Source organism: Archocentrus centrarchus, chromosome 3, assembly GCF_007364275.1.
Source record: "Archocentrus centrarchus isolate MPI-CPG fArcCen1 chromosome 3, fArcCen1, whole genome shotgun sequence".
In the NCBI taxonomy this organism is placed as follows: Eukaryota; Metazoa; Chordata; class Actinopteri; order Cichliformes; family Cichlidae; genus Archocentrus; species Archocentrus centrarchus.
Genome location: NC_044348.1, coordinates 13,415,904 through 13,432,086, shown reverse-complemented (window position 1 = coordinate 13,432,086; position 16,183 = coordinate 13,415,904). Strand labels below are relative to the sequence as shown.

Below are 16,183 nucleotides of genomic sequence, written 5' to 3'. Positions count from 1 at the left end.
TCCTTCAGTCAGCAGGGTTCTAGCTAACTCAGTAAATCCATAGACCTATGCGGTGACATATCACAGCAACAGACCCACCCGTCTACGTATCTGCCGGCTGCATCACAGCACCAGCGGAGGATTTCAGGTTTCCAAAGCTCTCCAAAAGTCACCCACATCACCAGAAAAAATCGCTAAATTTGTCGCTAGTCGCTTTTGGGGGAAAAAGTCGTTTGGGGGGGGGGGGGGGGGGGGGGGGGGGGGTCTGAAAAGCCGCTAAATCTAGCAAAAAAGTTGCTAAGTTGGCAACACTGCCATGCTGTCGCTTCCTGCCTGATTTATGGGTGAAGCGGTGAACGAGAGAGGCGGGGCAGTGTGAACTGGTGGATCTACAAATATGATTGTAACGCGACATAGACTATATTGATGTAAATGATATTGTCTCATCTTATATCGCATTTGAAAATATATCGATATTTCTTAAAAACTCGATATATCGCCCAGCCCTACTTTAGATTATAGTTTCTAACATTAACAATAACTAATTAGTTTGGATGGTTACTGTAAAGCTGCACCTGATGTTTTAAAACTGTAATTGGTTAATAAATATTGGAATAGCCATATTGTATAAACAGAATATGGATGGCTCTTATAAAGGTGTAACTGATGAAGAGCGTGTGTAGGTCGGCAGTTGGGTGGAGTTGGCAAAAATTGCCAGACTGAACACCACAGTTTGTGTTCTGATTATACTCATCGTTAAATTCAGTTTTTACTTGTTTACTTTTGCTAGTTGTTTAGTCACCAAAACTAGCATAGGTTTCAGAAAAGATTGTGGTTTTGGTTAAAATGTGAAAAGTTGAAAGTGTGGTCAAAGGACACCTCCAGCATATCTCTGAGAATACGGTATCCTTGACAAAACATTAATATTTCACACCCTGGGAATGTGGGCAGGCGCACTGATGAGTAACAAAACCTCTATCATAAAACTGTAGTAACGTTTGGTGATCACAGGTTCTAGCCAGTGGTGAGCTGAGCTGAGGTACTGGTGCACCAGGCTGTGAGGTCTGTGAGATATCTCAGTGCCAGGTGACTCCTAAAATTTGTGATCTGTTCATAAACATTAGCATTCAGCTAGCATTGTGGTAGTCAAAAATTTTAGATTTGTAGAAGATACTTCCTGGTGAACACAGATAGCTGCGCACAGCGGCATCTGCTGAAACAAAACTTGTGCTGTCTAACTAATCATTCACACTGTCGCGTACGTCTACATGAAGTACACTATGAGCAGGGTTGTCACCATACGAGAATTTCAGACTCAATACTGATACCCAAGAAAATATATATCTTCTCTTATACCTTAATAGCCTATTAATTATAAATTAACCTATCAACATTACTAATAAATGAAATTGTTTATCACTTGTGGCTACTTTGCAGTGGGCTATTTATGATTATTTAATACATTAACTTTGCATTTTAGATACGATACCCCATGTTTTTGTTGCATTTATTAAAATATAGAACTATAAATACTTATTATCAATTATTAACAAATCAGAGCATGAGGTCTGTTTTGAAACAGAGTAGTTATTAGGGGTGGGCAATAGAGCCTAAAAATTATATCACTATATTTAGAGAAAATTTGCAATAACAATATAGGGGGGAAAAGTGAATAACGTTTCATTGATGCGTGCAGCTTGGCAGGCAGCAGCGTTTATAAGTGTAAGTAAGTGAAGGGCATTTTCCATTCTTCTCCAATGAGCTGCTGTCACTGATGAGACACTTCCTATTTTGAAGTGTGAATCTATTGAAACGAGGTGCCAGCAGCAGCATTACATCTGGTGACACAGCATAAGATAAATGTAAGCACAGAAGTAGCCTAGGCAGTGTTTTCCCTGGAAATTTTAAGTAAAAGTTTAAAATAACAGCTTCACAGTTTAGTTTGGCGAAAATTAAAGTAACTTACCCTGTAACTCTTCAGCATTTGTAGAATATTGTCGCATCATAAAACTGAAAAATATTTTCTACCTGGGATGTTGTATCTTAGGTTGAGCTTTTTAACTAGCTGCTTTAACACCATCAGTCATTTCCACCCACTGTTTGCTCTTCACGCTAAATGGAGCGCAACTTGCGAGTGGTCCGGTGCAGCCGTTTGTTTACATCTGGGTCGCATATGATCGCCACCGGCTAGTATCTCCTCGTTCACAGCCTGGTTGTATTGGTCAGTGTGTTTTTGGCTCAAGTGTTGAAACATGTTTGTTGTTTCCACCTTTAGCAGGAACAGTCTTGCTTTCTTTCTTTGCAACATTCTGTGCTTTGTTGGCGGTTGTTGAAGTAGCTCCCTTTTTAGGTACTAAATAGTTATTAGAGGCTGACACTTGGCTTTTGCGGTGCTCTCAGACATACCTGGGTGTGTCTTGTTGTGCCCACTAGGGAACGTAAAGGCATGATATCGCAATATGACAATTTTACCTAAATAGCCATATCAGTATTATCTCGGATGACATGGCACAGCCCTAGAAGTTATAAAGCTACGCAGGCCACTTTGAATGCTAGCTGTATTTGTGCAAATTAATCAATTTAAAAGTAGTTTTTCTTATATTGTTATTCTGGTTTTTTTTTATGTTCCTCAACTTTTTTAGGGCGATTCGCAAGGATAGGTAGGAGGCCCAGAGATGAGCCATTTATGTGTATATTTCCATGCTAGCCACTACTATTTATCCATACATTCATCTCACTTTTTATCAGAAATCACAGGGAGCCACAGGAGATGGGCACAAGATCTGCATGTGGCTCTGGAGATGCAGGTTTGAGACCCCTTTACCTGGTGTAAAGAGAGGAACTGCTAAACAATTTTCAGATTAGATTAGATGATTAAATTTGATTAGATAGCTTTATTGCCATTGTAAGGCCAGCATACAATTAAATTTAAAAAAAGCACAGCTTCTGTGTGATGCAACAAACACACACATCATCAATAAAAAGATTCATAAGACTTAAAAAAAAAATAAACAGACATCATATAGACACCCTATAACCATGTCATATATGTGATGTGTGTTTGTGTGGTGTATGTTTTAGTTATAGTCTGGTTGGGGAGAGACAGGGTGGGAGTTTAGGATCTGGGTGGCCATGGGGAAGAAACTGTTCCTGAATCCATGTTTTGAGGGATCTGTATCTTTTGCCAGAGGATGGTAGTTGGAAGAGGTCGTGAGAGGGGTGCGTGGAATCCTTGATGATCTTCGCTGCTTGGCGGTGGTATCGTGAGCTGGCAATAACATCCAAGGAGGGCAGGGGGCGGCCAATGTTTTGGGTTTTTTTGCGCGTGACCTTGATGACACCCTGTAAGGCTTTCTTGACTGCAGAACAGCAGAACAGCCAGCATACCACACAGTGATTCCCTGAGTGAGGACGCCCTTGATGGCAGCACAGTAAAATGCTAACTGCAGTTCACTGTTGAGTTTGCCTTCCCTGAGTACTCTCAGGACGTGCAACCGCTGCTGTGCCTTCTTGACTGTTGCGCATGTGTAGACTGTCCATGTTAGAGTGTCTGAGATGACTCTGCCCAGAAATTTGAATGTGGTTACTGTGCTAGCAAGCTAATGTTTTATGTTTGTTTTTTTTCAGGCACTCCAAGTAAAACCACATGTTGCATGTGTTGTTCATGGTTTATAGGTGTTAGATTGTCACCTTCACTGGAGTAAAATGATGTGTTTTCAGATGTAAAAAGTTGTGAATTTTCACAAAACGCAGTAGTTAGCAGAACAATCACAGACAAAGGTAACTTATGGTAAATCCAAACCTGTTTAATTTGAGATAACACCATCCTGATAAAATGTACGCACTATACAAGTAAATACATAGTGTATGAAATGAAGGTGTACTAATAGAAGTTTTGAAACTAGAACCACTAAAAGTCTTGGGTAAGTTTTGTAACATATTAAATGTGTACAAATTTGTAAAATTGAGACCTGTCAGCTTTTTAAATGTAAATTTTGGACAAGTGCTGCATTTAACACTGGAACTACATGTCTTTGGTTTAGCATCACAGAGGATTACACTCGGAAAGCACATCCTTTCCAGAGATTCAAATGATTTACAAGGTATAAAAAGTTATGTTAAGGACTTATTATAACAAGTCTTTAATTAAAAAACTATAAACACAAATAAATAATGTAAGTATAAGTAAGATTTAGTAGCTTAAAGCAATACGATAACTAGAAAGACTTCAAAAGGAAAAACATGGTGTACTGCAGGTATAGTTATATTTGAGGAATTGTACATTCTGAATTAGCTTTATTGACCTCACGCTTGCTCTTAATTACCAACAACAAGCCCTATCACCATGTTTACAGGCATATTTATTTAGAATGTTTAAAAGGTTTATATGTAGATATCTTTATAAACATGCACTGATACAGGGATTAAAAAATATTTTACAGAATTATTAACTGCTAATGAATTAATGTATGTTTTTATTTTTGCTTTTCTGTTCTTGGTTTATGTGGAAAATCTGCAAGATTAAGACTTAGGCACATGAGGTTAACTACTAGTCTCTATATGAAACAGAGCGCCTGGGAAATGGAGAGTCAACTGAGTATTTGGGTATTATTTCATTCCAGTTGCATACATTAACCTGTCAAGCAGTCTTCTCGTTTTACACATTAGTCTCAAGGGACGAGGCGTAAGCAGGCCACATGCATTTAGAGAGCGCTGTGCAGATCTACCACAGCCATATTGAAATGTGATCCATCTTCAACAGGTTACTTCATACTTGAGTTAAAACAGTGTCCTTTCATGGGCGCTGTCCAGTTAGTGTCATGCCATCCCACCATTTTTGAGTGTTGCAGTCATACCTACAATGCCCAGCATTCGTCTCACATCCTGTCACCATGGTTATTGGTGCTTCACTGTCTACTGCTGGCAAATAGAGAATTCATGCTGTGGCCATTGTTTACAGGAAAGAATGTCCCCACTTGTGTCTGGCATGACATGCCATTTGTTTGAGTGAGAAGAATGTGTGCTACTTGCGTTTGGGCTGCTCAGTGTGTCATCTTCATGCTATGCTGCACAGAGGTTTTTGTTGTAAGTTGTTTGCCTTAGGCGATGTCCAAAGTAATTCCGATGCATTTTACGATGCATCCTTCTCTCCAGTTTGGCCTTCCATCCACACAAGGCCACTGTTTCGTACCCATAAAAAGGGGACTTTCTGAAACTGTTGTAAAATATGAATATATTTTGTAGTGCAAATCATGTAGAAAGGCAAAGCTGGGCTTTATGAAAGTGTTGACATGAGGTTTGTAGCTTTTTCAGATAGTTTGGTTCCTTGCAGAAAGGAAGCTTACTATCAACCCGAACCTTTTTTTAGTTGGGGTTTTTTGTTTGTTTTTGCTTTAGGGTTTTTATTTTATTTACTTATTTACAGTCATGGTAAAAAGAAAAAAAGTACACCCTCAATTTTTAAGTTTTACGTATCAGGACATAATAAAACATCATCTAGTCCTTATTGGGTCTTAAAATTAGAGACAAACAACAGTACGTGACATTATTTCACCTCATCATTATTTATTTAGCCAAAATGAAGCCAGTGTAGGGTATGAAAAATTAAAAGCTCCATATTTAGCTTAGCTTCAATAGCTTATAGTGCCAGTTTTAGCATTATAGCTGTATTATAGCCAAACATGTTCACTTTGGTCTTGACTGTCCAAAGGACATTGTTCCAGAAGTCCTGTGGTTTGTTCAGATGGAGCTTTGCAAACCTAAGCCATGCTGCCATGTTCTTTTTAGAGAGAAGAGGCCTTCTCCTGGTAGCCCTTCCAAACGAGCCATACTTGTTGCATCTGTTCCTAATTGTACTTTCACAAACTTTAACATCTGAGGCCTGTAAAGTCTGAGATGTAGCTCTTGGTTTTTTGTTTTTTTTTTTTTGCAGTTCCTCTGAGCATTGCATGGTCTGACCCTAGGGTGAATTTGCTAGGACATCCATTCCTGGGAAGATTGGCAACTGTCTTGAGTGTTTTCCATGCAGATTGTCTGGAAATGACCTTATAACCCTTCCCAGATTGATGGGCTTTAAGATCATTGCTGATGGCCTCTCTCCTTGGCATTGTGTTAAGACACTCCTGAATGCTTCAGGGCAGCAAACTGATAAAATGTCTTCTTTTATAGAGGTGCCCACACTTTATGATGATCAGTTAATCAAATGCATTTGATCAGCAGCACCAGGCTGCTACTTTCCCTTTTGATTCCAATGGAAGCAGTAAGGGTGTACTGTTTTCCACACACTGCTTTTGCATTTTAGCTTAGTTTTTGTTAAATAAATAATGATGAGGCGTAATATGTTGTGCTCTTGTTCATCTGAGGTTGCATTTACCTAGTTTAAGCCCTGCCAAGGACCAGATGATTTTTTTATTATGTAGGTGTACTTTCTTTGTATCATGACTCAAATACCATTTTACTTTTTTACACTTTCCTGCTCAGCATAGGTAGGTCACAGCATCTGTGGCACATCTGGGTGTAGCGATGGACAACATCTATGTCAATCGAGTGCAATAGTAAATTGCCCCATTTGTGGCAGAAAAGATGCAATAAGTTGTATTTCTCGTCTCTTTATTGTGCGCATTAGATAACTCACAATGCAGGCTAGTAAAAGTAAATGAACTTTTTACTTTAGTAAGTCATACAGCAGCAACCTCTGTCAGACAATCTCTACATATCTCACGTTGACAACCTTTTTCTTCAACAGTGTGTATATGCTGCACTGCTGTCAGAAATGTTGCCTGATGGTTAATAGAGAGCGTTGAGGAAAAAAGATGGATCAATAGAGCGACTCAACCCTAGCTGTTTCTGACGATTTTTTTTTTTTTTTTTTTTTAGCAAGAAGAGCTTCAGTTAACTTTCCTGTAGTTTTGATATGTAAAAACAGTTGGTGTGCTCAAAGAAAAACATCTGATGCTGCAGGCATGGATTTGTAGTTGCTTCCTAACTACCTGCAATGTTTGGATGAGTACAGATCCTCATATTCACCTACAACTTATAAGGATCTTGCACAGACTTTGTGACAGATTCTCTGTGATTGACCACAGTAATGGAGTCAAAACAAACAGTCTGAGTTTGGCTGACATGTTTCCTGTTAGATACTGACTTTGGAATAACTTTGAACTCCTGATCTTATTAAAATGGTGATTTTTCCCAAATGGCACAGTTGTCCTGAAACTCCCAAGAACAATGTTTGAATCCAGATGTAGGATTTTTTTTTTTCCCAAAGAGAAGTGGAGGCACAGCTGTGGTCCCTAAAAGATATCATTTTACAGTCCTTTGCTAACTCGTCTTTAATGTGACTTTCTGAAATCCCAATGCTCATGAGACTCTGACTCACCTAAGCAGCTGTAGTGTATCTGCTGCCATTATTACAGACTGAGCTGTGTTCACAGACCAGCTGAGAAAGATTTCAACTCTAAAATGAACACTCTGTACTGAATTTTATTCCCTTTTAGGTTTATTAGTCCCTACCAGACAGTGTAATGTTAATAAGATTTTCTTGTGGAGGATGTCCAAATGGAGATGCATGCTAGGGCACCTCCCATGAGTGGTTTACCACTAAGCATGCAGTATTGCAGTATCAGTAAAGTTCAGTCAATCTTTTTTTTTTTTTTTAATTTAAATGCTGATTTTGTTTTTTGTGTGTTGTTTAGTGTTTGGTGGATGCCTCAATTCTGAATTTGTTCCTTTCAATTTTTTTTTTTTTTTTTTTTTAAGCACACGCCCCAAGAGTTTCCCGTGTTTTCTGAATGATTGTCTATGTACTGTTTAATGTTTTTGGGCTAACCCTGAGTTCTCTCATGTGTTTCAGAGTAAGAAGGCTCATATACCATACAGGGACAGCAAATTGACACGGATACTTAAAGACTCCTTGGGAGGCAACTGCAGGACGGTTATGATTGCCAACATTAGCCCCTCATCGAAGTCATATGATGACACCCATAATACTCTAAAGTATGCCAACAGAGCCAAGGAGATTAAGTCCTCGGTTAGTGCTGAAGTCATATTGTTTTAACAATTGTTGTAACAGCTGTGATTCTTAGACTGTAAATATATAAAATGACATTAAATCACTCAGTTCGTCCCTCTGCCTTTACCTGTCAGCTCAAGAGTAATGTGGTCAGCTTGGACAGTCACATTGGTCAGTATGCAGTGATCTGTGAGAAACAGCGACAAGAGGTAAGATCCAACCAATGCTACCACTTTTCATAATTAATTTGTTTTGTATTTGGACAACCAGCATGATCAATGGATAATTTCTGACTGATTTCAATGGGCAATTTAATCCCTAAAGATCGTACAGTTGAAGCTGAAGCTAAAAGAATATGAGGCGAAGAGCACGGCGCCTGGGGCTTTTAGCACAATCTCTTCCCAGAAGCAAGAAGAGTTCAAAAGGTAAGCAAGTCCACGAGTGTGACTCAGAGTGTAACTTGTTACTTTATGTGTCATAACCACTTTTATTATAAAGCATGTAACTGGAATGAAGACAATGATTCAGGCAGAGAGCTTGTGGCCTGCATTTGCTAATGTATCGCACAATAATGACGCATTATGTGGTTTTGTAAATGGTTCTGGGGGCTGTAGATCCATTATATCTTATACAGAAGTAGATCAGGCCGTGTAAGGTGTAATTAGGCGTGGTGGGTCAGGCTGTATAATCAAGAATGATATCCCAATTTACAGCATTTTTAATGCGGTCCTTTTATCTTATTTCATAGCCATTTGTGGTGGACTAAATATTACAAAATTAGCTTTTAGCATTGAGCCTTTTATTAAATCTGCTCAGCACTTTGAGAATACATCGAACCAGCTGATTCAAGATTTATACTAAAACCATCACTTGATGGAATAAAATGAACCTGGAGTCTTGAATTGGCCCTTACATAAGACTGCTAGGTCTGAGTTATTTAATGTTTACATTTACTCAACTTTTAATCAGAGTTGGCTCCAAACGTATTGACAGCCTGTGAAAGAAGTGTGTATGGCTGCACTTTGAAAACTTTGCAGGCAGCAGCTTGCGTCCCACAATTCAATAACCAACGTGTCATATTATGTGAAAACAGCATAAGTATGTTCCAGTTTTTGTGTTTAACAAGTGTGGCTTTCAGTGTAGGCATATTTCAATATCTTTGATCTAATGGTTAAATATAATAGCAGGCACATTCAGCCACAGCTCCGATGCCTTCTGCCTTCTTGAGTAGTTATGAAGCCTCCTTTGTTTTCAAAATGAAGCCATGATGTCACAGTAGACTTGTGGATTTTTTTTTTTTTTTTTTAACTTTTTTAAAACTTTGAAATAACATGCAGCATTGTTTGAAGATGAGGTGCAACTCAAATGTACATATAAAGGTGATATATTCTGCTTATTTCCAGCTCTATGTACATTTATCTATATTTGAACACCAAACCCCTACATCGCACTTCTCCACAATCAATAAGGCAGTTTTTATGTAGTTGCTGTCTCATGGTCTGATGCACTATATGCATTTTCTGACAGTTTATGTGGAGTTGGTTGTTTTTGTAGCAGATTCAGAAAAATACTGTTTAGTTGTGAGAAGTCCCTGTCATCTTTCTCCAGTACTTCCGGGATGTTCTCAAGACGTTCCCAGTCCAAACAAGATAATCTAGAATTCCTTAAGCATTGTCTGGGTCTGTTGATTCTAATCAGAGACCCTACCAACATCCATAGGGCCCTTTCAAGGAAAAGGAGCTGATATTTAACTGCAGACACATTCTGAATGTCTCCACCCCTCGGCCCCTCCTAAAACGATGAACCATGTGAAGAAAACTCCTTCTGACACTTTGTATCTGTAGTATCATTCATAGTGTCTGTACTTGGAGCTCCTGAAAGTCGAATACCACACTGTTGTCACTGTTGTTCCTTCCTGTAACATACCAATGCGCCTGTCTGTCAAAATTCACCTCACTGATAAATGAGAACCACAGATATTTGATTTCCTTCTTTTGGAGATCCAAGTAGTTCCCAAATAAATGTTTTTTTTTTTTTTTTTTTAAAGCAGAGTACAGCAGAACTATGGTGAAGGTCACCATTTAATGAAACAAGTAAAACTATGTTTGCCAGAGAAGCATTTTAATTTTCTTTTAACAGTCACCAAACGGTTTGTGTAATAATACAGAATGGATTTGTGATGGCAAAGAAGTCTGTAGAGAGCTTGTGTTTAAACTTTTCTTAACCATTATCCCAAAGTTCAAATGCAGTTTCAACCAGGAGCAGCACTTTTCAGGCATCGCACATTAAAACTGCTGCTAAAATAGAAGCAAAGTGACTGTGTTTTGCCTGGGGCAGTTCTGCATACTTTGTATGTCGACACAAAGTCAGTGTGTAGTTGCAAACACCAGTTGCTGTTTATTTGTTTGCATGTGCCTTCATGCGTATATAGTCACACATAGGCCATTAGTGGTGTTTTTGAAAGCAGGCCTACCCCCAATTTACTGAAAAGTGTCCGAGCAGATGATACCAATGCTGCTCGAGTCCTAATGAAATAAGCCCAACTCGCCTCATTTCCCTGATCGTTTTACTTTTAAGCAGCTTGTTTTTGTTACTCCCATGAAATGCTGTCCCTTGAAATCTGCGCTTAGACCTCCCGGAAAACTTACTTCTTGGAAAACAGCGCGTCTTCAGTGATGACCTCATGCTGCACTAGTGGGTATAACAAGTCCCATTTAAAAATAAACATTCCCACCCAAATAGCCCCCCCCCCCCCCCCCCCTTAACTGATAGATAATTGCTTTACATGAAGTATTAATTGTTAAGGTTAAACAGCAAATGCATCGTGTAATTTTATTTTTAAAAGGAAATGCATCAGATGAAGAAACAAATACAGTTTCTCACAGAATTTAGAGAGATTTCTTCATTATTTTTAATGATTTTATGTGTTTTTCTTTGGGATTCAATCTGCAGTATAGTAGCAACAGACAAGTATTCGTTTCCTTATGTTTACTTACTGTTACTGCTGACCTACACTCAATTTTTGGACCTGCTTGGAGAAGCCAGATCATATACATTTCTAATACATTTCTAATATTGATTTTCAGTGTGACAGCAATGAATTGAACTTTAAGACGAATGCAGAATAAGTGAAGCACTAATAAGTAACTCATTATTTATTGTTATCGAAAATTTCTTTCATTTCTATGTAGACATTTTATGTTTCGGGTTTTGAAACTTTTGCCAGTTTTGAGTTTGGAAACATGGATACAGTTACATAAAGATGCAGTTGGTACCTCTCAGCATAAAGGTGTATGAGTGCTTAATAAAACTGGTATAACCCACATTAGGTAGCCGTCTTATTTTCTTTAAATATGAAGTCTTAATCTTGAAACTTTAAGGACCGTCGTGCCTCCAAAACCTTTTTTTTTTCTTTTAAAATTGAAATCATATATGCACATTTATTTATTTTACTAAAATCACATCTTCATCATTGCACCTTGTCATCTTTCAGGCATTAAGTGGCATCTGTTGGGGTATTTGGGTTGGGGGCGGGCGGGAGGGGGGACAAGGAAAAGCTGAATGAGTCTCACTCCCACACATTTCATTCACTGGCATCAGAATTCACAACTCGCACAGTGAGAGGCTCTGAATAGAGGCTGCACGCTTCTCACACTATTAAAAATTCAGCAGTCTAGCAAGGCCACGACGTCTCCTACGTCACTGGAGTTACATTGAACAGTGCAGTCACATTTCAGCGACAGCTCTCCAGCCTTATTTACCTGCATACCTCTGCCGTCTCTCCTCCTGAACTAGACAGCCTTTTGAATCCAACCTGGACATCACCTCAAATCTATTCTGGGAATAAATAAATACATGTCTCATGTAGCTAAGAATATCTTATGGCCGTAGTGCGAAGAGAAGTAGCATGTTGTGAAAGTTCATTAATTGTGGTAAATTATGAGAGACGGATGGCATCAAATAATACACGTTCACACTGGCTTTATTAGCTGTATTTCTGCATTATGTTATGAAAATATTAAATATCTTGTGCCTGTTCTTTTTGGATCTGTTAAAAAACTTTGCAAAGAGCTTTTGGCATGACAGTGTATTAGATTTGCCCCTTTCCATGTGGCACAGCAGCTTTTAATCACATTTGGATTGGAAACCCCCCCCCCCCCCCCCCCCCCCCCTCCCGTGGTGATGGTGAGGTTTTATTGCATTGCATTATACTAAGAGGTGTTTCTAATATTTTATCTCCATTCATTTATGTGAATCAGAGGGGACAGAAACTTGCAGTGTAATACCTTCCAAAAGCAGCACCACTGCAGCCTCAGAAATCACCAGAGTTGAATGCATGTCTCTGTGACATTACCAGCAAAAACTGAAGCCTTTTAGCTTTACCCTTGTATAGCAAGTTGTTATCAGTTCTGTTAGACTCCACAAGTAGATATATTTATTGATTTTTAAAAGCAAAATCTACTTTTTTTTACCCATTAAAATTGTTTGCTGACAAGAGAGAGTGACCTGCTCTGGCTTTATGCTTTTACACAGAAAGTGATTTTTATTTTATTTTTTAAAACAATTCATATCACTTAAAAAGTTTGGCATTTTTAGGCAAAGCTTCTAATGAAAAATCTCTCCCTCTCTAGGGCGTCAGAGGCTCTGCAGCAAATCTTCTCGAGCCGAGCCCAAATCAGGCGAGAACAGCTGGATTTGGAGAGGCAGCTGAAGGAGAATGAGCTGCGCCAGCGCTACAGCGAGGCGGACAACCTGCAGGTCCAGTACCTCTGTGCCAAGGAAAAGAGAAAGGTAGCTGATGCTTACACTGCTATCCACAGTTTCCATCATCCCTGCAGAAAAACAGCTGCTGACTCATCATTTTACTTCTCTGTTCTCTGTAGTTGTCTCAGCCTCTCATTTACGCCACTATGGGAAAGGGTCACTGCTCATCAGTCTCTGGCTCTTTTCTGCCATTTGTGGCCCAGTGTTAGTCTCAGCGGTGATGCCACGTAAAATACAAAAGGGAATTCTTAAGAATTTTTTTGGAACCACGCCTGCGCTCTTATCATGTACCTGTGTTTTTAATCTTTTATTAAAATCCTAGTTTCGCATTTACATCACCACAAACAAAAGATTTTCTGTCATTCTGCATTGCTCGCAGCCGGTGCCTGGTTACTGTGTTGCTGTTTGCAGCTATAATTATTCAGACCGCTTACACAGTTAGTGGTGTGTAATTCTAATACTAGCACATACTCCATGTTACCTTTTTGATGTTGTTTTCAATAGGCCACTTGTAAGCACGAGCGGAAGATTGCCAGCTTACGCACTCAGCAACAACACATTTGCGAACGCTTGAATAAGGCGGAAGAGCGTTTCTTGGAAAACGACGGTTGGCTTCATCGCATTGAGAACGAGATTAAGTTGTTAAAGACGAGCGATCAGGCCTCGGAGGTGGGTTGAACTCATTGACTTGTTCATATTTACTGGTGCTAAAAACAGGGGGGATTCACAGGCAAACGGGTATTTGTTGTAACCAGTGTTCTGTAACACATTTTCAAATCTGTGAAATGCTCTCAGATTTGCTTCATGGTTCAGTATAACCTCTATCATTTTATTTAACTTCACATAAAAGTTCCATGTATTTCAGGTCATTTTACCTCATTGAAACAGTTATTCCTTGCAGCCGCAGCACATTGTAGTGAGATTCTTGTCGGTCTTTCATCAATAGATCAGCAGAGCCAAATAGTAATTTAAAACTAATTACCTAATTACATAACTTGGGAGACAAATGAGCGTGATTATATAAAGAGAAAAACTTTACAATGTGGGTTACATCCGTCAAAACTCACTGCTTGGTGTTTTTTTGTTTGTTTATTTTGGAAGGTGGGCTGTGTCTCTACTGGTGTCGTGACTGTCTTTGTTTTCTTCCCATCTGTTCTCCCAGTAATTAGAACCGTGCTCATTTTATTTCTCTAGCTCACTCGTGGATCACTGAAGAGAATAAATCAATACCCTTTACTCATCCCTCACACAGCAGCCAGTTACCTAAAACCATGTCCATGTTATTTTTTTCTGCTTTATCCTTTCTTCCAAGAACTGACCCAGAACTATGACGCACCCACCGGTCAAATGTTCTCTCTGCTGTTGTTTCGTAGTTTCTTTACGTCAGAGTTCTCCCCCCACCCCTTCCCTTCCTTACCCTAAGTTGACAGCTTTTCTGGTGAAACACGGATGAACACCAAACCTTCCCTAGTATCTTAAACCACCACCACCACCACCCCGTATCTTTCTTTTTTTTTCTTCTTCTAATTCTGCCCTCCAGAGTACCTATTCAATATGCTGTTATGTTAGAATGGCTATTGACTTGTCGTTTCTGCTGTCTGACCTCAATTCTCCCCTTGGTTCAGGCATTAGAGAAGGATCTACACTGCCACAGATTGGAGTTGCAGGTAAATGATCTCCAACAACACATCAAGCAGATGGTCCAGCTCACCACTCTGCAGGATCAGGAGAACAAGCGCATGCAAAAGTAGGCTGACCTAGAATGAATTCCCTCTGAATTAAGTGAGTTCTTGCTATGATGTATCTGAAGAAGCTGCACCTGAAGTTTAACTGATTTTTTTTATCTATTTCTTTTCAGAATGCTGAAAATCTTGTTGCCAGCTTACAGTCGGCACTACTCTGTGCTGAGTGGAGCCGGGCTGGCCACGGGAGCCGATGAGATGGACAACCATGAACTCGAACACCTTGTGCTGAGGGAGAGAGGCGTGGTCTGGGCAGACCAGGAGGGGGTGGGGCCGCAGCTGAAAGTTGAAGGGATTGGTGTGGACTCACACGAGAGAGATAAGGCAGGAAAAGTTGGGTTCTGCAGCGAGCTGGCACCTGTCCTCTCTTTCTCACATCTACAATACCACCAGAGTAGCCCCTGCAGTAAGTCGTCAAACTCTTACTATCCTATTCACTCTTTTGCTGTTATGCTGCATAGGTAAATAATGCAAATGTACAACATCAGCTTGCACTGATAGAAATAAATATAGAGAAAACAACACTTTAAGAGTATGCAGGTCACGCTCCCACAAATAAGTGCACCATAGGACCATTTGAAAGAATATCTGTGCCCATCCACAACTTCTTGTTTCTAAATTATCACTGCGTCACTTTAGTGATGGCTCAAGCTGTGTGCAAATCTGGATTAACACTAGTCAAACAGCCAGTGTCAATTTTCTGAGTTTTCACTTTACTAAGTGTGCCCACATGTAACATCTGTAAAAAGTGTGCATATCATATCATATCATATCATATATTTAGTGTAATATAATATAGTGTAAGGGGGAAATAAGGTCCACACATGTTAACGCTTATCCCATGCCTCACCAATTTATCTCACAACTGACTGTATCTAGTGTTTGAATCAGAAATTCTGCAAACATTAAGTATACATATGTGACACCTGGAAGTAAGGTTTTTTTTTTTTGGTTTTTTTTTTTATTAGCATTAAATTTAAAACTTCATCTGTCGTGTAAGGTAGTTTAGTAAGGCACAGTGTATATGGCATTAGTCCAGGTCTATTGTGTATCACGGGACCCATGAGACAGCACAGTTCATTTTTAACTGTCATCTCTGCATGACCTAGCAGCACCGGGCCCTGGTGACTATAAGCCATGACAGACAGTGGGAGCATGAACTGAAGCCGGCCAACAATATTCACTTGCTATGATGTTTGTCAGACAGTAAATTTTCACTTGGCTCTCTGCCCCCCCCCTGCGTACACGTTTAATATCGTATTACTTTTAGTTTTTGGTGACTTTAAATGAAATTTCACTGACAGTAAAAGAAGGAATCAGATCACTTGTGAATAGCGGTTTTAGTGTCAGCCTCTCTTGGGCTCTAATTTCAGTTGTAAATGATTATTAGATGTTTGTATACAAGCCAAAGCCCATCAAGTTGGTCTTTGGGGAATTCATTATGAATAAAAGTTGAGGTTTTGGTGCCAGTGGGGTTTTTTTTTTTTCCCTTTTTGAATTTGCATCTCTGCCACATTTATGCATCATGCTTTGGCTTTGAGATGTTTTTTTTTTGTTTGTTTTTTTTCTTCTTCCCTGAACATTTTATATTAGCCAGATAGATTCACGGTTTGTTTCACTGAACATCTGCGCTGTCTTCACAGTGAAAACTGGATCAGAAGTGTTCACAAATGTTTCACCTTGGTGT

At 39.3% G+C, this 16,183-nt stretch overlaps 1 protein-coding gene across 1 annotated transcript in view; it reads left to right on the top strand.

Annotated features, from left to right (window-relative positions):
- The window catches only part of kif18a (kinesin family member 18A), a 31,569-nt gene that overhangs the window by 5,088 nt on the left and 10,298 nt on the right, over positions 1–16,183 (top strand). Inside the window, exons 7-13 of the mRNA XM_030726436.1 lie at positions 7,832–8,008; positions 8,125–8,199; positions 8,315–8,415; positions 12,622–12,781; positions 13,259–13,423; positions 14,380–14,501; positions 14,613–14,902. Of these exons, the coding sequence (XP_030582296.1) occupies positions 7,832–8,008; positions 8,125–8,199; positions 8,315–8,415; positions 12,622–12,781; positions 13,259–13,423; positions 14,380–14,501; positions 14,613–14,902 (1,090 nt within the window). The remainder of the gene's footprint in view (positions 1–7,831; positions 8,009–8,124; positions 8,200–8,314; positions 8,416–12,621; positions 12,782–13,258; positions 13,424–14,379; positions 14,502–14,612; positions 14,903–16,183) is intronic.